The sequence below is a fragment of the Cynoglossus semilaevis genome, chromosome 8 (genome assembly GCF_000523025.1).
Source record: "Cynoglossus semilaevis isolate Cse_v1.0 chromosome 8, Cse_v1.0, whole genome shotgun sequence".
Classification (NCBI taxonomy): domain Eukaryota; kingdom Metazoa; phylum Chordata; class Actinopteri; order Pleuronectiformes; family Cynoglossidae; genus Cynoglossus; species Cynoglossus semilaevis.
The window spans coordinates 25,603,800-25,625,693 of record NC_024314.1 but is presented as its reverse complement, the minus strand read 5'-3'; the positions used below and the strand labels follow the sequence as shown (position 1 = coordinate 25,625,693).

The following is a 21,894-nucleotide window of genomic DNA, read 5'->3' as shown; positions in this document are numbered from 1 at the left end:
ACGTAAATCAGACAATACTTTGAAGAGTAAAAAATATTACTTTCTCTTTTACACATCACTCAGTAAAATTTAAATTTGTGTGTATTATATACTTTTGGGCGAGTTGTGGTGAGCTAACGTGGCCTCTAGCGTTTTCGTTTTTCAGTCATTGAAACAAAGCATGTCTCTTCCCTCTCTCTAGTTTTTATGTCGAGTTCAATACTGTGTGGACACTGAAACTTGTTGCTACTTTTGGTCTTTTAAGGTTTGTTATGAAGACTTTTCGTACATTGATTTTGAGTCTATTTTCAGTCTGATCGCTTCATAACTGCAGTTGGTCTGATAATAATTGATGACTGTTTGCTCAAATGAGTTCTTTTTTGGAGGATTGCAGATAAGAGCGCTCTGACTCACTGGCTGCAGATGCGTGACATTTGTGTTCACGGTGGTCAGAATATCCCACACAGAGTGGAAATACAACAGGGCAGGATATGAGCTAAAGGGACTCAACTCCTGCTCACTGGAATTAAACCATAAACCATAATTACGTCCGCACTAACGAGCCAGTTGCGTTGGGCAGGAGCCAGGTGTTTAGCAGGAAACTGTATGTGACATTTTGGGTTTGGTGTTCTCCCGTCTGCACACATACACAAACACGCACCCGGGGCCTCTGAAGCCCTGAGTGAGTTGAGCAAACATTTCTGCCGCCGTCGGTGATCCTCTCTCACCACGTACATCCATCTTCCTGAGACGCCTCCTGTCCCGAACACGGCAGCTTTCCCACCTTGGGAGCCGGATAGGAAGCTGTGGTACGCTTTTCACATTTGTTATCCTGTGACAGGTTCTCCTCACATAAGTGTTGTACGGCAGTGGTTTCCCAATTATTTCAGTCTGATGCAAGACTCACACTAACTCCACCCCCACTCTCCCCCCAGCCAGAGCTGTGGGATGAGCTCAGCAGCTTCACCATAAACAACAACAGTCCTTTTGGAAACTGCATTTTAGCTGATTTTACTTGATGCGTCAATATATGGAGAAAACATATGTTTATGTGTGACATAAATAAATATACGCTAATTCTACAACATTCAGAACCACAAGTAAAAAATGTAGCTTTTCCAAACTAGAGATTGCAAAGAAGAAAAAAAAGAAATTTAACCACAGCGAGTATAATTTCAGTCCCAATACTGCCACCTAGTGGGTCTGTTATCCAGAAGCAAATATTTTTTACCCTAACATTTCCAAAAAAAATTCAAAAATAGAAAACGGTGGCAGAGGGAAGTATCCTTGTACCTTAGCTCAAATGTCATGCATTCAGTAGGGGGCGACTTCCGTCACTGCAAAAATAAAATTATATTTGTGTTTACTCAAACATGATGTCAATTTTTAGAAATGTTTATAATATTTTGTCTGTTTAAAATAGGAAATAATTGATAAATGACTACAAATATGTCCATCTCTTATATTTTTAAAGCATTTTTTCACACATCACTGGTCTGTGCTCTGCTCTGCACCTGTGATCTGTTTTCGTGCTGGCTCAGATGAGTGTTTCTCTACTCTGGCAAAAAAAAAGTGCTTTGTTTCTATGACTCAAAAACTAAAATAGCGAGGCTGCCACCTCCTCTGACACCAGGATGATCAAATAAAACCAAACACACCAGGATAACAGATGAATTTTCTTTTTTTAAATCCTTTTTTTCCCTCTCAGGATTTTAACCTGTAATTTTTATCACAATATTGTAATGCAAAAATATCCTGTAAATCTACAAACTGGGAGGCTTAAAGTTGAATTAACTGAGATGTGTTTTTGAAAATAAACCCTCGAAATTTTTTTATTATATTATTTAATTGTAACTGTTTATTCCTTTGTAATATTTTACATCATTTTGTCTAAAGAAAATTTAAGAGCAGTAAAACAGGCCGCTGGTTAATCCCTGTCAACGAGATCATTTAACCAGAGAAAATCAACCCATAGAAAATTTAAAAGCAGTAAAACAGGCCACTGGTCAATCCCTGTCAGCGAGATCATTTAACCAGAGAAAATCAACTACTGCCCTCTGCTGGATTAAAAAAGACATCGTACCTACAAACGTTCAAGTCAAATAATAGTACATTGACAAAATAAGTAAACTATAAATTACTGTATATTTATATGACAAATATATAAAATAATAATAATAAAAAGGACTTTAAACAGGTTGTTAATCACTGCAGCTTCCATCTGTCAGTCAGTCATTGGAGGACGGTCCCTGGGCTGGTACTGAACTAAAGTCCCTTCTGGGTTTGTTTGTTATTTATTCTCGTGTCATTGCTGGTCAAGAGTCGTGTTGCTTCATTTCTTGGACAGAAATTTCATTTTGTTTCCTGAAAAAAAAAAGACCCAAAGTGTAAAAGACCCAACAATAAATTAATCCTCTATTAATTGTATTTCTATCAGACTCAGATTCTTACCGAGGCCTTTGAGGAACCTGTTCACTCTCCGGTGTTCGTTCTCATGAATGGAGTCCAGATATTCCTGTACCCTGACTTCAAACAGTCCTAGGACCAAAGAAAAGACAGGATCATGATCACAGTATCTGACCTCAGTACTGTATCTGACTGCTACTCCCTCGTGTACCTTTTAAGGTGTACTGGTAGAGCTCCCGCTCCTGAATGAAGCAGCTGAACATCTGGGTCTCCATGAACACCTCCAGGAAGCGGCGGACAGTCTTGGACGGGATGGATTTCCTGAAACGTTCCCACTGGAAGGCGCAGGGCACAGGGGAGGAGGACGAGGACGAGTACCCGTCTTCCCGTTCGCCAGTGATGAAGAGCGGATAATGGCCTACCAGCTCCACGAAAAAACGGACAAAGGCCTCGGACACAACGGTGCTCAGGTGTGCAGAATCTGAAGAAAAGTTACAAGAATGTGAAATGTTTTTTTGTTCAATTCTTTTTTTTTCTTTTGTCCTGTGATGTCATACCAGAAGCTGCGTCTCCTCCTCGCTCATTTGCGAGCTCTTTCCTCCGTTCTAGAACATTCTCCAGTGCTGACTGAAGCTTCAATGGCAGGATGGAGTCCTCGTCATCCAACTACACAGAACAAACAGGTGAAATCCCAGTGTAGAAATGTACAGTCTGAAACACTGCTCAGTCTAACCTACCTGTCTGAGAAACCGACTCTTGCCCAGATCCACAACAAGGACCTAAGAATAACAAAAACGACAGTAATGTAATGCACCTTAATGACGTCACACTTCTGTTTACAGCTGTGAATAATATCCTGTTTTCCTTAATAACTCATATTACTCACCTCCTCCAGGGGCAGTTCAGTGAGCTGGGGCAGAGAGCTGGACAACAGGCCCACAATAAACGGGGTCGGAGTGCAGACGATGTCCAGCATAGCCGAGGGCAACACAGGGATGTAAGTGTGCTGCCATACAAAGGGGTACAAGAGCGCCACCACCGCGTGACAACACTGGGAGAGGGTACTACAAGAAGTAAGAAAATGTATTATTTTTTAACGTAAGGAACACGCAGATTTTTTGTGTTCGACTCCTACGTTTTGTTTATTTGACTACTGTGGATTCATGTGAAAAAAACGGCAATCCAATATGGCCGCCTGTTAGTAAAATACCTGCTCTTTAATTAAAGAAAATTGACTTTGTTTAAAGTTATTAAAAACAATTCACGCTTCTATTTGAGTGTAAGTTTAACTCGAAGTTATTATAGTCTATTATAGTCGTTTTATGCTAAGTACGTCTTGAAACAAGAGTAATATGTAGGATTTATGAAGTATTTTTTCCTGAATATGCAAACACATGCTCGTCCTCAACACATGAGGGCAGTGTACGGTATTGTTGGGTATTCCCAAACGCCACATTTCCAGTAATCCTCATATTTGTATTCCATTTACGTCACTTGACTCGCATTCTTTGTTGTTTTTTTAAGTACGACTACGCTCTCTGATTCCCACTGGTATTTTTAATGTGGAACAAACAAACTGAACTCCGCTCCAGAACAGGAAGCACGGTGTCAGAATATTTCTATGCCACGTTCTTGGAGCAATATAAAAATACTTTTTTTTTATCCCCTTGTGTGTTGTGCCCCATCTATGCAAATAAGTGAAATTTTAAAAAATACAAAAAATAGTTAAGATAAGTCGAGATATGCATCAGTCTGTCTTCTCCCGATATTTTAATGATGGTTGGACAATCCTGCGGAGTAAATGTCTGACCTGAGGTTGTCGGCAGTGAAGATGACTCTTCTCTCCAGCAGCAGAGAACCAAACACTCCAAGAAGGAGGCGCAGACTTAAACACGAGAAGAGACATTCAAAGTCCACATGCTCCAGGCGGGAGTCAGAGGGACGACAGAGCTCCATCACCTACGGAATTAGTTTTTATATCAAAGAAATGAATGAAATAGTTGCTTTAGAGCCATACTGACGTTGAAGCCACCATAAACCTGTTTTGTTTTGTTTTTCTGACTCACCTCAGTGCCTGAACCAGGGAGGAAGGTTTTGACAGTGATAGTTCTGCCTGGTGCTGGAAACTGGGCCTCCATGATGGCTCTCATGAAAGGCTGCACCAAGGCTGGAGACAGAGCTCTGCGTCTCTCCACCTCATCCAACACCTTCAGTTGTGAACATGAACACAAACACAGAAACTTTGAGAACGTATTTATTCCCCCGTTTTTCTTACTGTGAAGTGAAGGGAACGTGACTGGACCTTTGAGAACAGGTTGAAACAGCCAAGATGGCTGACGATACAGTAGACCTCTGGTAGACGTTTGCCTTTCCCACTTGGCTGAAGAGAAGAAAGGAGAGTTCATATCCTTTAGCATTAGCAGGCTAAAAGTAAAAGGAAGGTGAAATTCTTTTTTTTTTAAATTTTGGCCTAGGCCTGAGATTCTTAACCAAAGGGGCACGGCCCAAACTTTGAACGCCAGCACCATCTATAGGGCCACAAGTGACTTTTAGATTATCACCTCAACATGACCAGAGATATGGTATCTATGAGAAGTTACAATGCAGCTCTCAACCACATGGTGGTGGTGGTCAGCTCCAATAAAGAGAGAATGTCTCTACGCTAGCTGTAGCAATAAGTTTGGACAGAAGATTACATTTTGCTATTTGTTAGTGTTAGGTAATGGGTCCCCGGCCACTTTCTACTCTAACATTTGGGCCTCAAGGTCAAAAAGGTTAAGAATCCCTGCTCTAGGGAACATTTCCACACACAATCAAATACATAAGGACGACTGAAAATACACTCAGAGTTGCTGGGACACACACAGAGACTCCTACCGTACACTCAAACACACTTTCCCAGACTCACACACTTCCTCCCAGTCTCTGAGATGGACTGTTTTCCCACAGGCACGTCGACTATTTTGGCAAGTTTATTTATTCAGCCGTCACCGTGGTATTTGTCCACTTCCTGTCCAACATCACCACTCTCACTGTATTTGTTGTGTTCACTTTCATTTACCAGTAAGCGCCGGCAGTATCCGAACCTCCTGCTCCCATCCTCTCCGGTCAGAACAAAGGAGAACATCTCACTGTGAGACACAATCGACCAAGACAGCTGTATTAGAATCATCACAAATGGAAACTGCATTAAAGTGATGTTTTAGTGCCATGGTTAATAACTGTTTCCTTGTCTTTTTACATGGCCTCTAGGTGGAGTATTTACTACTGTTTGCCCCAGAGAATAGGCGTGGACGCTCTCACCTCGGGTAATCGTCCACCGACTCCCAGTCTTTGGCGTCAGGGAAACAAAACTGAGGAATGATCTTCAGCTGATCCTCTGTTTCCTTCATGAACTTGAAGTTCCTCTCCAGCTGTGAACATACAATTCATCATATTTTTTAAAAAACAGTAGCATCAGTACTATTTCACTGCTTCAGTATCAGTATATCAATTTTTTTTAATTATAAAATCATAAATTAGTCTTGAACAGATGTTTTCTTCGAAACCTTGGACGCCAAAAAAACAAACTATACGCAAAAAAATGTAAGATGAGGTTCACAGACCTTTGGCGGGAACTGCTGTGTGACCTGTGGCAGATAGAGGGCGCCATTCTTCGACTTCTGCAGCGAAACTACCAGAAAATACTCAAAGAGCTTGCGCTGATTCCGCTCCTTTTCCAAACAGCCTTTTCTGCTGTCAGTGCCATTAGAGTGAACATGGCTCTGATTTTGCTGGTTCAGTCTGGACTTCACCGCCACAAGGCGGTGACGGTGAGCTAGAAGAGGAGAAGTAGTTCATTATATGTCAACATAAATATAAACAGTCAAACTAATCCATACAGTGGAGGTTAAAAAGGTCACATCTCTACCTCTTCCTCTTTCTTCAATTTCACTCTCAGAGTCGCTGTTGTCATCTGTTGCTATGGAGAAAAAGTTCATTTATCCACCAAAACAAATTTGTATTTACTTTTGTTGGCAGGGGCAGACGTCACAGTACTCACCTCGACCAGAGCTTGTCTCAGCGTAGTGATAGATCCTCCTAAGGTGTTTCTTCCTAACACGACCTTCAAAGATGCTGTTGATTCTCAGCACCATCTGGTGGAGAGAGAACATTCAGAGTCTCTGTGAGTATGATTGTTTTTGTTCTTGGAAAAACTCTCAGGCAGGTGACATGATGGTCTGTTTGGGGGTAAGGTGGGGTACCAAACACACACCGTGGGTATCCTGCGGCAGGTGCGGTTGCAGGGATCCCCTTGCGTCCAGGTGGACGTGTGTTCAGGAGCAGTAGGGGTGCAGGGAGGGCTGAGCTGGGGGGGAGATGCAACGCCCCCTCTGTTGGATCTGTGGGACTGTAGGTAGGTTTTCTGCACATCTGCCTGTTTTAGGCTTTTGCCAGAATTCGTCCTGAAGAAGCCTGGTTTTGAGAACTAAAAACAAAAAAATTATAATAATATATATTTAAATGTACCTCCGACCATAAGTGTTAGTGTGTCGTGTCTTAACCTTGTAGTTGTCAGCCCCAGGGGAGGGGGGCAAAGATGTCTTAACCTTGTCAGCCCCAGGGGAGGGGGGCAAAGACTGCTGGGAGCACTGACTCTCCAACTCTATGTCTTCATATGGGTTCTCTTTGGAAGTATCTACAGAAAGAGCAAATATTTGAAGTATTAATTTAAATAATAAAATAAATCATTTTAAATAATAGAAAAAACTGTCGGTTGGCTTAAAAAGTGAATTAAGATAATTTCAATAAGTTAAAATAATTATCCCTTTTTTTGAAAATGTTGCCACATGACTCACAGAGTAAACAAGCTATAATTTATCTTTAGTGAGACAGTTATAATACTTACAGTACTTACATAAATACTGAAATACTGTAATACAAAATAACCACAAAGTAGTGCATAAACAGCTGATACATACAGGTATACAAGGTTGCAGTTAAAGTCTCGACTCTAGGGTCATAATAACAAATGACTCAAATAATACCAAAATAGTTTACGTCAGTGTTTTTCAATCTTGGGGTCGCAACCCCACATGGGGTCATCTGGAATTCAAATGGGGTCGCCTGAAACCTCTAGTTTTTAAGATTATGATTAAAAACACCACACACCACCTTGTGGTGAAAAGGTTTTTGTAATGAATGATCCAAGAAACAGATCATGTTTGGCCACCAGTAAAGATCACATGATGTCTGACCCAGGATGTCCTCGTAGTGATGTTCCTGTGACAGAGAACGACAGAGGAGCGACTCGATGGACCCTTCGTGGTCTCTGAACTCAAACGACCTCCTGTGAACAGACAGAAAACAATCATCATCTTCTATCTTGGGAGCTCACCACAAACCATCATGTGGCCCAGTCTGGTCGACTCATTACCTGTTGATGTTGACTCTCTCGGGCCTGGTTCTCCTGGAGACCCCAGAAGATCTCGTGGACGTGGATGGCAGAGGCGGCAGGTTCCTCTCTCCTCTGATTGGTCTCAGGTTCGATCCCCTGTGCTCAACGGCAGGATGCTGGAAAGTCCGTTTGGGTTTTGGGACCGGGTTGATGGGCAGCGACCCAGGTTCCGTGTACACGTGTTCTTTCGGATGCTCCTCTTTCTTCCTCTTCTCCACCTGTTTGTCCTTACCAGGAGGGCTGAAGTAGTTCCCCAGCTCTGGGGGAGTTCTCCCACTGTTCTCCCCCATGGCTTCAAGTTTCTTAAAGAGACTGAACACCGCCCTCGTCTCTTGGTTGCTTTTTTCCGCAGCTCTCTTGTCCGTGGTTTTCTTCATTACTCCTACCACCTCCTGCTGCTGCTTAGGCTCCATTGCTGGACCCTGCCCTGAACTTCTGACCTTCTCCACATTCTCTTTATCCAGATCTCTACTGTGTTTTATATTAGAGTCCTTCTCCAGGTGGTTTTTAAAGAGCGAACCGTTCCTGAATGTCTCTTTTGGTTGTTTCCCATTTTCAGCTGGTGAACACGGTCTTGGTTTAACTTTAGAGTCTTTCAGGCCGTTTTTTCTCTTTTCCTTTTCCTCGCTTGACTCTTCCTTGGAGCTGTCGTCTTCCAGCTCAGCAGAAGGATTTCTTGTCCGTTGTTCTGTCCTTTTCAGAGTGCCCTGACCTGCGGAACCTGAAGTCATGGCTGAATGAGAAGGTTCATTTCTCTCCCACAGAGATATTTTGTCCTTTATGTTTCCTCCGTTGGATCTGGACAGCGTGCTGCCCACCAGAGAGCTGCTGTTGTCACTGTAGTGATCATCGAGGTCCTGTCTTCTGTGAGCCATCACCGAGTCTCTGAACAGATTCTCTAATGTGGTAAAAGGAAGCGGTGGTGTAACCTTTCCTTTGTGCTCAGCTCTCTTGTTTACCTCTAGGATGTGGAAACGTCTTCTTTCTCCAGGCGTTTTCTTAAGACTAAACAAGGAGTAAAAATAAAAAGTTAGCATTTGGAAAATTGAACAAAGTTTGAAAAAAACAAAGAAAGAAAGGAAAGAAATTGGTGTAAAGGAATATCTGACAAAATACACAACTACTTTAACACATCATTGTTAATATAATTACATATATCAGTGATTATCAACTGGTGACCAAAATTTTTTTTCTTTTTATCATTTTCGAGGGTCCAGCTCCCAAAATGTCTGTCCACAAAAATTCCGGTCCTTCGACAAATATAGTTGGTGACCCTTGACATACAGTATAATTACTTATAATTACTATCATGAATAACCTATTATGATTAATTTATTTATAAACTATCATGAATCATAATCATAACCTATTATGATTAATTTATTTATAAATCAGTCATATTCTTCCACTTCAATTTCTTAGGGTCCCTTTTCTACATTCAGAAAAACACGTATTTCTTCTTAAACTCTCATTCACTGTCATCTGATGTTGATTTGATGGCGATGTTGATTCTACATCCCATTGTGAAACCATGGCAACATCAACCCTACGTGTACGAAAGCACAGTCTAAAAAATCTCTAAGTAGCTGAATAACAAATTTAAGATCGTTGCACTTTTCCATGGTTCCAAAAAAACAACAACAAAAAAAAACCATAGTTAATGGATGATATTTTTCTCTGGGAAAATCCATCCAGGATAACGTTAATGGATGATATTCTTCTCTGGGAAAATCCATCCAGGATAACCCTACGACCAAACATCTTCTTCTCATCAGCCTCGCTAAATAAACACACGCTTGGACCGCAGCCCATTTTATCAAAGAGTTTTACTGATATAAATAAACCAGAGGAAATGAGAAGACCTGGAGTTGATGATATTTTTATATTTTTTGTATTAATGGACGTGAGGAGTGAGGAGTAACTCAATCCCATGGTTCTCAGGCTCAGCAGGAGTTTTTGTTGTTTTTTTTTTAACTACAGTAATACGATCCCGTTCCTCAGATACCAACCTGTTGACAGTAGAATAAATGCGGTCCTGCTTTGTTTTCGTTCTCCCGGTGGCCTCCATGATCACTGCACACCTGAAGGAGAGGATAGGAAGCAGTTGTCATTCAGACACATGCAGTGTTACTGTATTAATTCCTCAGAGTTTCAACACTAAGATTGCCTTTGACTCACTGTGCGGTGTGATATTAATTCAATACTAGGATTGCCTTTGACTCACTGTGCGGTGTGACTCCAGTTCACAAAAAGTTTCACACACTAAATCTTAAGCTCACTGTGTTTATTCTAGAGTTGATTTGTTAAAAAAAGATATGGAAAGCACCTTGAAGTAGAATAAGTTAAAAAAAGAATTAGGCCGGAAAAGTCAAATGTAACCTTAATAGCTAAGATTTAGCCAAAAGCTAACTCACGTAACATAAAGATTGCCATAAAAGTAACATAGATGTTCTTAGAAAATATAAAGAAATTTAGTAGAAAATGTCTTAAATGTTTATTAAAACCTAAATGCTAGCAAAAAGATATTCGAAAAAGTTCAAAATTTCTGTGAAAAATTGTGGGAAAATACTGCACACATCGTCGACATATACAGTATGTAGATTGACTTATTTATCAGAAAACCTTCAGTAGTTTTGTTAGCAGCCGAGGTCCTGCTACTCGTCACTCGCAGCAACATTTCAACAGCGGTCACTGATTCATTCCCTCTGCTCAACACCACCGCCTGATTCTCACACTGACGACTTTTCCTTTGACCCCGGCAGCAACAAAAAATGCTTCGTACTTCCTGTAGCGACGACCATTTTCACCTCACTGAGGCTAATGTTTTCAAGTTCAGTGCCCTAAAGGAGATTTTCCCAGCTCTGGAAATGGTGTCGTTTGTTAAGACGACATGTTGTCCTGACGACTGTGCCGTTCTTTACAGCCCTCAGAGCGGCAGAACAGCAGATAAGTTTAAGGGAAAATGACATGAAGATGTTGGATTACTGCAGGACGTTCAGAGAAGAACAGCTGCTGTAGCAGATGTGTTCTGTCACCCAAGTCTAAGGGTGATAAATCTCATAATTGCCTCCAAAATGATGAGATCAAAGCAACAGCTTTATTCATTTTAATTAATTTTAGTTGACAGATTAGAACTCAACTATTTTTTTTATCACAGATTGTTGAATTACTTATAAAAGTTGATTATGGTTTCATAAGGATATGGTCACTTTTCCAGTCTCTACCACCATCCGCTGAGTCTACCACAGATTATTTTGGATAAGATATACTGTACTCCACATGGTCACTTTTCCAGTGACCATCCTCCACCTACCACCATCCTCTGAGTCTACCACAGACTATTTTGGATAAGATATACTGTACTCCAAATTACAATGTGACTAGATACATATACCAATTAAAAATATCACACTTTAAACAGAGTTAACAATTCCTACCTCTTGCTGTGGTATGGACTCCATGTGGTCATTGATAACATGGCAGCAATTTTCCAAAGATTCGACCGTTACAGTATCCATTGGACGATTCTCCATGTCCCAAGAGTTAATGTCGGCAAAACAACTGTTTCTGATTCGATCTAAACCTAATCTGAGTTCATCGTCACCACAGACTGCTGAATAAGAAACTGGGTTAATCTCCAGTTTCCATTCTTTCTCTCTCTTCCCTTATACACTATGAACATGACTCTTATGCCCCATGCCTCTCTCTCTCTCTCTCTCTCTCTCTCTCTCTCTCTCTCTCCCTCTCTCTTTCTCTCTCTCTTACCCTCTCTCTGTTCCTTTCTCCCTAACAGTTTAGCTACAGCTTACTGCTCTTTGCAAAAAAATATTGAAAATGTCTATATGGTGTCCACATCATAAATCACAAATATACAATGTACTCAGCAGAAAATGTATAACCTTTACAGCTTTGATTAAGGAAAATGAACGTGGCTCATAATAAATAAAGAACTTCTATATCTTTGGAAACATCATAAAATTAAATATCTAATTATAAAAACAAACTATAGACCGAATATATTCTTAAATATATATATAAAATATATAAATATAAGAAAAACTAAAATAATTAATTTAAATTTATATAGCTACATACATATATATGTATATGCTGTTTTATACAAAGATAAGCAGGATGATGTCAGATAGTCACACTGACCGGAAAAACGTACCTTTATGGAACTGCCCAGTATTGAAGTACAGCACAAGTTAAGTACAGTAGAGTTCCTGTTGCAATGTTGAAATAAAGTATTTTGGCGGTGCATGTTTTAAAGTACTCTTCAGCAGCCAATAGTAAGTTGCTGTACTTGACAAATGTCACAGTGACAGGTGGGAGCCGAGCAGCTGTCCGTCTGCGTGCGTCTCGTGCAGTACCACCCCTGTCCTGCTAGTGTCAGCAGCGCTCCTCTGTTCTCTCCCGCAGCCGCTGACATGCAAAGCTCACATGAAAGGAAAAAGCATCTTTCGCTGAGTGAAGCAAACACGCCCGCTGCTGCACACGGAGTGGCAGCTAACGCAACGGCGCCTCCACGTATACGTAAGAAATACACTCTTTTATTTCGCCACTGATGTGAATTCGATCATATGTTTAGTCTCTGCGTGTTGGTGTTCGTTTTATTGAGTGTTTTTGCTGTAAACCAACCCGGAAGTTGTGGTACAGAACGTTATGTGCAGTGTCTCAGGTAGAGAAGAGCACCGACTAACAAGTCGGATTAATTAGAACCATTTGATTAAAATAGCACTAATTGAATATGTAGCCGAATGCATTGTGCTAGTGGCCTTGCTTTTATAATAAAATGTAACGTGATGTTGTGATAAAGTTGTATATATAATAAAGCAAAGCGACGTCAACAACAGGAACTACCTAAGAAATAAACAAGCTATAAATCTCCATTTTTACCACTTACTCAGTGGAAGATAACGTTCTACCTTCTGTTGAGTTTTTTTTAGTGTAATTAAAGATTATTTTTCAAGAGAAGCTTACTGTTTATTATTGCGTCTTTTCTGATTAGATGCCATTCAAATTGTGTGTTGACACTCAGACGTTGCCCTGTGTCTATAAAGAAAGGGCAAAGTCATGTGTCTGATTGTGACAGTTTTATTTGCGCTTGATTTTTAGGTTCAAGCTTAGATAGATAAGGTTGGCAGACAGGATGGCTTTTCTGGGTGGAGTCAGTGTCTTCTGCAAACTACTGTACAGTCCACTGTACAGTCCACCAGGTTATTGAGCAAAGCTGTTCACTTTCATATGAAGTATCTGTTAAAGTCATAGCAGGTACAGTACGTACAGTACTTGCATTGAAGTACACACAACTTGTCTCTTGTGTGGTTAATTAATTCAACTGCACTTTTCCATTTACACAGCCTTGAGGTATCGGCACTGACACGGATTATTTGTCAACGTTTTGCATCTGTCGTGTCTCAGGGGCCAGTTTTTTGTAGCACAGTAATAACAATTACAATTTTAACATTTTATTTAACGGAACAGAAAAGCATGAGCTAGTTCGCAGTAGCTCAACTGACCAAAGGAGAGGAAAATATCTCCAGGTGGTATCCTGCAACACTGGGCCCATTGATACCAGTTACTTAGAGTACATGGTTCAGTATGTACTAATGCCCTCACTGATATTTCTTCATGTTAGGATTCAAAATATATGCCATGACTGTAAGGCAGTGTTGTATAGTTGGCACTGTGGGTAATCAGGTGACCTGCAGTATGTAGGTGTGAGCTGTGTTAACATAAACCACAGTGAGGGAAAATACTTAGAGTTTTGTTTTCTTCTTATTAATTCCAAACAATGTTCTACAAGTCTAATTCTAATTTAAAAATTAAGACTTTTTGCATAGTTAACACAGCCACTTGGACAGAAAGTGAGCAGAGCTTTTACACTGATAGCATATTTTAAATTGAAAAAACCTGCTTTGTCTCTTGGTTTCCAGTAAACAAGTGTCACAGTTTCTATGGTTCAGTGAATAGTGCTCCACAGAAAAGTGACTTTTTGAGGTGTGAACTCCTCGTCAATACACTGTGACGTTAAACCGAGAAGAGACATTGGCATATTCAGAGCGCAGGCAGGTCTTTCAAGTGTTTCTTGGGTTTTGTTGTTGTTTTATTATAATTGCAAAACAACAAATCACACAGTAGGTCTTCTCCTGTCTTTGTCCCTGATTTTAACGTGTCTCCAAACTGTTGATATTTTTGACAAGACACTGAATTGCAGTGGGAGAACACTGGCCAATCGTGGAGTATCTATTGGCACAAGACTACCACACTTGATACTGACACTGTTTTTTGGCTCAAAGTGATCACCTGAGTTCTCATTGCTGTCTTTGTTCTCCAGGCACAGCTTTGTTGTTGTTCTGGTGATGTGCTTGTTCCGTCTGGACTAGTGGGGACCGTAGCTGCCCTTGTATCCTGTCCTGGTCCTGTTGCTGTTTTTTTATTTTCCTCCCTGACGACCTCATCTGTCCGCTACCTCGTTCCTCATCCTACGCCTCCTCTTCCTCCTCCCTCCTGCCCCTGTGATGCCTTCCCCATGCTGTGGCTGCTTGTCACAGTACACCAATCATCATCTGGTTGCATTTTTCCTCACCTTCTTTAGGTAAAACAGACTTACAACAAAACTATGTGTCTCCACAAATTGTCACAATGTACGGGACTTGAGTATAAAGGGAACATTGGAATGAATTGTATTTTTTTTTTAAAACAATGGAACTCACAAAAAACAGGGAACTACATTTCCAAATGGTATTTTTAAGCTCGAGCTGCTTCGGTAAAACAGAAAAGTTTTTCAGCAGCGTGTGTAAATAACATCTGTATTTACATTGAATTAAAGCAGTGGTAAGTTGATAAGACACTGTAATTATTGGATATACTGTGCACGTCATTCTGCCCGTGTGAGCCACATATTCGTGTTCATCCACTGGTAGTTAATCTGTCCCACGTCTGGACCCAGGTCAGTGCCGTCGCTGTCAGACACTGCTTATCAGCAGCAATGCAAAGCAACGTCTGCAGCAGCCTGTGAGCAGTACAGTAGTGAACTCAGCAGTACAGTAGTGAACTTAGCAGTACAGTAGTAGTGAAGAAAGCCGAGGATTTTATTACTGCTCATTGGTGTGTGTCGTTGACCGAGTTTCTTAATAATTCTCACAGTAAAATCCAATAAACTAATTTATAATCTGGAGTCATTTCATCCAGAAGTAAATATCAATCAAAAGCAGAACTCAGGTTTTTATGTCCTTAGATTTATTCTTTGTGTTGGTATTTCACTAACTGTGATATATTTTACTCCTTTTATTTTTTATTTTTTTACTTGTGCCTGTCTTGTGTTCTGTCTCTACAGCTATGTGTTGCTTCATGCATCGCGCAAGACGTTCAGCAACGTTAAAGTGAGCATCTCAGCCCAGTGGACGCCGTCAGTGCAGAATGGCAGCACATCAGCTCTGTCACCTGACCAGGTGGGAAGAACGGCCTGAAGCACAAAACAAACGGAAAAAGACAACTGCCACAGTTATATACACGCTAAAACGAGTCTGTTTATTAATCCTCTGTTGACTCTTTAGCTTTAAAAAAACTAAAAAAGCCTCTGGGAAAATTAGCCAATGACTAGAGCTTAATTTGGGAACAGTCAAGAACTGGTGTATATATGTATATATATATATATATATATTATATATATATATATATATATAATATATATATATATATATATATACACATATATATAGTTTTATTTATATATATATAGACATATGTCTATGTTTATATATATACATATATGTATGTATATGTGTGTGTATATATATATCTGTGTATATATGTCTGTATATGTATGTATATATATGTCTATATGTATGTGTGTATATATATGTACTGTATGTATGTATGTATATATATGTATGTACATATATCAAGCTGCCATGCCATTTCGCTACCATTTACTTTGTTTTTCCGACCTTTCCAGACATGGGGGGACAATCATCTCTTTGAAGATGAAAAGCAGGCGACTCTCTTCCTGGGAGCCCTGGACTCCATCTTTCTTTTTTCATACGCTGTTGTAAGTCGTTGGTGACATTGGTAGATTGAGTGGAGTTGATCACTGGCAGTTTAATAATATTTCTCTCGTCCACGCAGGGCCTGTATTTGAGCGGTGTGATCGGGGACAGAGTCAATCTGCGCTACATGCTGTGTTTCGGCCTGTGTGGCTCAGCTGTAGTGGTGAGTACAGGTGTAATTGCTATTATTATATAAGAAAGATAAATGGACTTAAACTGAGTTAACATAAAAAACATTAAAAAAACGCGGCGGCTATTTTTCTTTCTTCTTCTCCATTACAGTCAATGTTAGAATTAAGAAGACAGAAAAAATTACACATATTTCTGTACCTACTATATTACTAGGCAGCCATTGATGATGTAATATTTACAAGTAAATGTGTGTCTGTTTGCAGGAGTTTGTCTTTGGCACTCTGACTGAATGGCTCCACATCTACAACATCTACCTGTACTGCGGCCTGTGGGTGTTGAACGGGCTGCTGCAGTCGACTGTGTGGCCCTGCGTGGTGACTGTCATGGCCAACTGGTTCGGAAAGTCGGGGTGTGTGACATTTCTGTGCTCGGGAAACCCGTTTGCGCGTGACTCTGCTTTCAGTAACTAACAAAACAACTCCCTGTTTGCCGACATTTACTTTTGAGCTTTTTCTATCCACACCCAATTTTGGAAGTTCGCACAAAGACGCCCATTTATCACAGCGTCAAATGTCAAAACACAGACGTCATTTAGACTCAGGTTTCCAGAGTCACTGAACTTGAAAAACAAAAATTGTTCTTTGACAAACTCGTGTGTCACCTTATTACATTTTCTTTACATTTAAAACAATTTTCCCAAAAATTTAATAAAAACTTAACACTATAAAATTTTGAAAAAAGAAGACTTGAAACATTATAATGATTTTTTTTTTTTTTTTCCTTTTAGGCGGGGGTTTGTGTTTGGTCTGTGGAGCGCCTGTGCCTCTGTTGGCAACATCCTGGGAGCTTTCTTAGCCTCCAGTGTGCTCAAATATGGATATGAGGTAACAGACACCCACACACAGACATGAATATTTAAATCATAGAACTACTAGAGGAAACATAGCCCCCAGCTTTGTAGACAAATATCCTGTTGCGTGGCCTAAGATGTGCAAATGTCACTGATCAGCAGCTCTCACTGGTCAGCAATTGTCAGTTACCCTGGGTGACCTCCAGGGATAGAAAATAAGCAGTAGTTCTGAGTAAAAATACCTGTAAACCCTCTAAATGTACCATAAATATTCCAATCAGGATGGTCTTAAATACCACTATAAAACACAAAGTTTTATATAACATAATTTTATATAACCTTAAAGTTAGCCAACTTACATAAATTAAGGTTAAAAGTGGCTAAAAGTTGCTCAAGGCGAAACGCTCGGTGGAAACCAAAAAAACAAGTTGATCCACAATTGCTCAGCAACGAATCATGGGAAAAACAGCAAAATTCCACTACAGGCTCGGCCACAGGTACCTGAACGTACAGCTAAGCATTTCTCCCCAAGTGCATATATGTATAGATGTACATGTACTGTATATATTTATATATATTTATGTATATATATTTGTATGAATATTATGTATATACATATATTTTTTTTATTTTGCACCTTCTTATTAACACTGTGTCATGTACAGTACGCCTTCCTGGTGACCTCGGTGGTGCAGTTTTCTGGTGGGATTGTGGTTTTCTTTGGTCTGCTAGCCTCCCCAAAAGAAGTCGGTAAGAACAACAACAACAACAACAACAACAACAACAACAACAACAACAACAACAACAACAACAACAACAACAACAACAACAACAACAACAACAACAACAACAACAACAACAACAACAACAACAACAACAACAACAACAGCAGCAACAACTCTGTGGTGTTGCCCTGTCTGTGTTCTGACCAACATTTAAACCTCCTGCTCAGTTTGTGACACTTCTGTTATTCTGGGTGCCTCTGCTTACGTGTCAGGTTTGAGCATAGAGTTGGAGACTGGACCTGGCCCAGTGGAGACGGACGCAGACAGCCACAGGCCTCTGATGAGCGACGACGAGGAAGAGGTGGAAGTGTTTGACAAACACTGCCAGACCATCCAGCAGGCAGATGAACCGGTGTTTGAATCCCCTCAACCCATCAGCTTCATCCAGGCCTTCTGTCTGCCTGGAGTTCTGCCGGTGAGTCTGAGGCTCCAACACAAAGCCAAAAACAAAATCACAAACTGCAGCCATTTTACCACCAGGGGGGGCCAGGTACCACATCTTTTAACCGTGTCCTCTCTTGTTTCTGTGTGTACTGCAGTATTCTTTGGCGTTCGCATGTCTGAAGCTGGTCAACTACTCCTTCTTCTTCTGGCTTCCTTTCTACCTGAGCAGCAACTACGGCTGGAAGGAGGCGGAGGCCGACCGTCTGTCTGTGTGGTTCGATGTGGGAGGAATCGCCGGTTTGTGGAATCTTTACTTCATAACACAATACAATTTAACACTACAGTCAGTTGCCTGGTTCTGGGAGAAATTGGGAGTCCCAATTTATTTCATTTTTATAGAACTGTATCTGTGAGAACACATGAAACATTCTGATGTTGGAGGTCAGAGTGTTGATATTCTTCAAAAAAAAATTAAGAGAAAGGTCAGCCTCATTGCATAACAGGTTTGAATTTGAACTCTAATTATAAAATAATTTTGTTAAGGATAAACAAGATTAAAGTTCAAATTTTTGAGGCAGAAAAAAATGCATTTCTTCTTTTATTTTCTAAATGAATTCAGATTCTGAACTTTAATCCCACGGACAACAGCTCTGTAAAATACATTTCTATGCGGCCCTGAATAAAAATCCAATTCATTCTAATTTTTAAATACTTAATTTCTTTTTTTATTTCATGTGACTTCACTCTGATGCCGTGTTTGTATTAGCATGACTTGTGCTCACGTGTTCTCTGACTGGCTGTTCCTGTGTGTCAGGTGGAACTGTTCTGGGTCTGATCTCTGACCTCGTAGGAAAAAGAGCTCCGGTGCTGACGGTCAGTCTGGCCTTGGCCATGGGGGCTTTGGTGGGCTACAGCCGTAAGTTCTGGCCAGGTTTATACATGGCATGTGCAAATGTATTTTTTAAAAAATGAGACAAAAATATCTTGACTTCTTGGTCATGTCCGTCTCCCGTCTAAGGGTCTCCTAATGACAAGCTGATCAACAGCGTGCTCCTGGCACTGACGGGTTTCTTCGTGGGCGGTCCGTCCAACATCATCTGCTCTGCTATATCTGCTGACCTGGGCAGACAGGAGGCGCTGAGGGGCAGCCAGGAGGCTCTGGCTACAGTCACTGGAATAGTAGACGGAACTGGGAGCATGGGAGCCGCAGTTGGACAGGTAATGGAGTACTGGGAAGTACTTTACCATATATTTTGTTACAGCTCATCGGATGATTGGATCATGTTGACAGTGAGTCACAGTAACGTGACTAATGTTTGGTTCCGTGTCTCCACCACCTTCTAGTACCTGGTTTCCCTCATTGAGAGTAAGCTGGGCTGGATGACTGTGTTCTACTTCTTTGTCGTCATGGTAAGTGGACTTTACGTTTCTTAGACTGAATTAGTGACAGTTATGACGGGGTGTTCTTTTAGTCGTCACCAGGTACCATTTAATGGTGCTGGGGTAAATAAGAGGGGTGTGTAATTCTGTGTGTATGTTATGACTGTGTTTTAATCCAGACTCCACTTGAGTCTTTAGGGATTATTTTAGCTACATTTTCCATGGTTAAATTTAATTCACTTCAAGGATCATTTTAGTCCAAGTAACTGAAGAAAAATTTACGGTTAGTCTTTAATCGAGTCCCCAAATTTAGTAACTAAGGTCGAAGTCATCAAGGAAAAGTAAGCTCGAGTCCACCTCGGATACCCTGGGTTTGAGTAAGACTTTGAGGCCAATGGTTTCTAGTTTAAGTCCCAGTCAGTAAAGTAAAAATGTAAGCCGAGTCCAAGTCACTGATGTTGAAAATAATATCGAGTCCAAGTCAGGTTCAAGTGATTTAAGTTACAATTGAAATAGAGTCAAAGTCGAGTCTCCCACGTTTCATATCTCAGTCCAAGTCACTGAACTAAACTTTAGGTTGAGTCCAGGTCAGATCTCTGTTTCAGGGATAAGGTTTCTGATTCTAGGACAAGGTGAGTTCATGTCGACTCCCCAGATCTTTGATTCACAGTCTTCAAGAATTGAAAAACCAAACCGAGTTAGAAGTTAGAAAAGGAAACTTTACTTTGAAGACCGGGTTGGAGTTCCAGTACTTTGAGTCTAATATGCAGAAGGAAGATCATAGTTAAGTCAAGGTCCAACCTTCAGATTTCAGTCACAGGTTCTAGTCCTCGTCCAAGTCACAGAAGAGCGCCGAGTCCACCGCCCGACTTCTGAGTGTGAGTAGTAGGTGTTTGACATAATTATGTTATCTGTGCAACAGACAGGGGGCAGCATTCTGTTCATCACTCCATTACTGGTCAGAGAGATACAGGACATGTGGAGGGACAGACGAGTGCGACGACACCAGCTGTGAACCCCTGACCCTGAGGTGACGGACCACGTCATCTCCAGAGAGTGAAAGCGCAGCAGGTCTGCTCACTGCTCAGGAGCAGCTGTGGGTGAGTTGTGGGAAGTTTACTGTCAGTCAGGTCCTTCAGACCCAGAGCTTTACCCACTTTACCCACATCAACTGACGCAGTCTTTGAGCACAGGAATTTTGCGATGTGAATGTGAACATTCACCCGTGACGTGTACAGCCAAAGTCGATGGGAGAAGGTTTAGAGTTTTTAAAGGGAAACTGACTCTTCAAAGTATGCTAATGTACATATTTGGGGGGGTTGAGTGTGCAATATTTTGAATGCACAGGTACTTGAGAGTACAGAGAATGTGAACTGTTGGTCATCTTTGACCTATCGTCAACCTGTGTTATATTTAATTTATTCCGTTCTTTAGATTAATTAGAAATTATTCTTAAATAATGAGGTGTTAGTAACTCACAGTTTAGATGTGATTTTTAGCCTTTTTTTTTTTAATTTCCTAATGGCTGTACAGTTTTATTTGGGAGAGGGAGGGACCTGTTCAGCTTTTTTAAACGCAAAGACTTTGTTTATTCTTGTAGGTTTTTCCACTGTTTAATTTATCATTCCTTTTTTAAAATTTTTTTTTTCTTTTTTTTATGATGAGACTTTATCATGACACGGCCATCTGAATCTCATTGGCTAAAACAGTTCAACCAAAATAACCACAGATAGCTGGGCCAGTGATGCCTTCACTGTCCTAGGACAAAACTGTGTAACAGCACCCTGCAGAGATCTAGATAGTTATATTAGAATTCATGGTTGAGTTATCGTTCAGAGGTGGAGATGCTTCTGTTTAAAACTGAAGACAAAGTCAGTGTAAATATTCTTATGTTACTTTACTCTGGACGGTTGGAGTTTTTTATTTTCTACGAGTTTAAACCTGAGCTGTACTATCTGTACTTCACGCGACAACACTACACACAAAGTAACAATAGGAAAAATGTGTCTTTCCTGAGTTTACATTTTAAGATGTTTTAAGACATTGTTTATTAATTATAATAATTCTGCTTGGATGAAGATGAAAGACTGACATCAAACTGTTCATTTTCCAAACACTGACACAGAGACGTATGAAGTGATGTACGTCAACAGTCTGTTTAACATGAAGGGTACGTTTGAGCCACTATGTCATAATGTGATATATCACAGGTGGAGTTGATGATGCTAATGTAGTTCTTTAGAATGAAGGTTGAGCCTCTGATGTGTCTGAACTATAATGGGATGTAAATCATAATCTGTGGTCAACTCTTACTGTTTATAATCCATGTTTACATCTTTTTAATTTCACAAGGTGACTGTAAATGACATGGTTGTAAATAAAAAAAAGTTCAGAAAACATCTTTGTAATGTTGCACAAAACCTCTAGGTGGTGCTGGGAACCTTTTGAACACTTCTTGATTGCGTTAAAATAACTCGTCTTGGTGAA

At 40.4% G+C, this 21,894-nt stretch overlaps 2 protein-coding genes across 5 annotated transcripts; one reads left to right on the top strand and one right to left on the bottom strand.

Annotated features, from left to right (window-relative positions):
• Positions 1-1,951: 1,951 nt before the first annotated feature.
• Positions 1,952-12,096, bottom strand: LOC103382903 (DENN domain-containing protein 2A-like). Of its 4 annotated transcripts, none has more exons than XM_025057307.1 (20): positions 11,994-12,096; positions 9,832-9,903; positions 7,802-8,827; positions 7,623-7,714; positions 6,930-7,063; positions 6,641-6,853; positions 6,428-6,521; positions 6,296-6,346; positions 5,991-6,202; positions 5,689-5,798; positions 5,447-5,516; positions 4,688-4,765; positions 4,452-4,592; positions 4,196-4,344; positions 3,272-3,449; positions 3,123-3,164; positions 2,943-3,051; positions 2,597-2,866; positions 2,431-2,517; positions 1,952-2,343 (listed from the first exon to the last, which is right to left on the bottom strand). In XM_025057307.1, the coding sequence occupies exons 2-20, from the start codon at positions 9,888-9,890 to the stop codon at positions 2,312-2,314; spliced, it is 3,147 nt and encodes a 1,048-aa protein (XP_024913075.1). In that variant the 5' UTR covers positions 9,891-9,903; positions 11,994-12,096; the 3' UTR covers positions 1,952-2,311. The 4 variants fall into 4 exon arrangements, with proteins under 4 accessions (XP_024913075.1, XP_024913073.1, XP_024913074.1 ...); XM_025057305.1 differs by lacking the exon at positions 11,994-12,096 and adding an exon at positions 11,260-11,530; XM_025057306.1 differs by lacking the exon at positions 11,994-12,096 and adding an exon at positions 11,260-11,530 and having other exon boundaries at positions 6,296-6,340; positions 6,975-7,063.
• A 138-nt stretch (positions 12,097-12,234) lies between these two features.
• On the top strand, positions 12,235-21,804 carry slc37a3 (solute carrier family 37 member 3). The gene is made up of 14 exons (XM_008315879.3): positions 12,235-12,358; positions 14,163-14,423; positions 15,165-15,279; positions 15,786-15,878; positions 15,956-16,039; positions 16,272-16,417; positions 16,796-16,892; positions 17,524-17,608; positions 17,856-18,058; positions 18,183-18,324; positions 18,842-18,943; positions 19,046-19,245; positions 19,372-19,437; positions 20,330-21,804. Exons 2-14 carry the CDS (start codon positions 14,347-14,349, stop codon positions 20,420-20,422), a joined length of 1,503 nt encoding a protein of 500 aa, XP_008314101.1. The 5' UTR covers positions 12,235-12,358; positions 14,163-14,346; the 3' UTR covers positions 20,423-21,804.
• The last annotated feature ends 90 nt before the right edge of the window (positions 21,805-21,894 follow it).

Excerpts from the sequence above, each read along its gene's own strand:
- LOC103382903 (XM_025057305.1), bottom strand. The coding sequence starts at position 11,300 with ATGTTATCAATGACCACATGGAGTCCATACCACAGCAAGAG. Across the intron at positions 9,904-11,259 it reads AGTCCATACCACAGCAAGAG|GTGTGCAGTGATCATGGAGG; the intron begins GTAGGAATTGTT and ends CCTCTCCTTCAG. Across the intron at positions 5,517-5,688 it reads TCGGTGGACGATTACCCGAG|TGAGATGTTCTCCTTTGTTC; the intron begins GTGAGAGCGTCC and ends TGTGTCTCACAG.
- slc37a3 (XM_008315879.3), top strand. The coding sequence starts at position 14,347 with ATGCCTTCCCCATGCTGTGGCTGCTTGTCACAGTACACCAATCATCAT. Across the intron at positions 16,040-16,271 it reads TGTGTGGCTCAGCTGTAGTG|GAGTTTGTCTTTGGCACTCT; the intron begins GTGAGTACAGGT and ends GTCTGTTTGCAG. Across the intron at positions 17,609-17,855 it reads AGCCTCCCCAAAAGAAGTCG|GTTTGAGCATAGAGTTGGAG; the intron begins GTAAGAACAACA and ends CTTACGTGTCAG.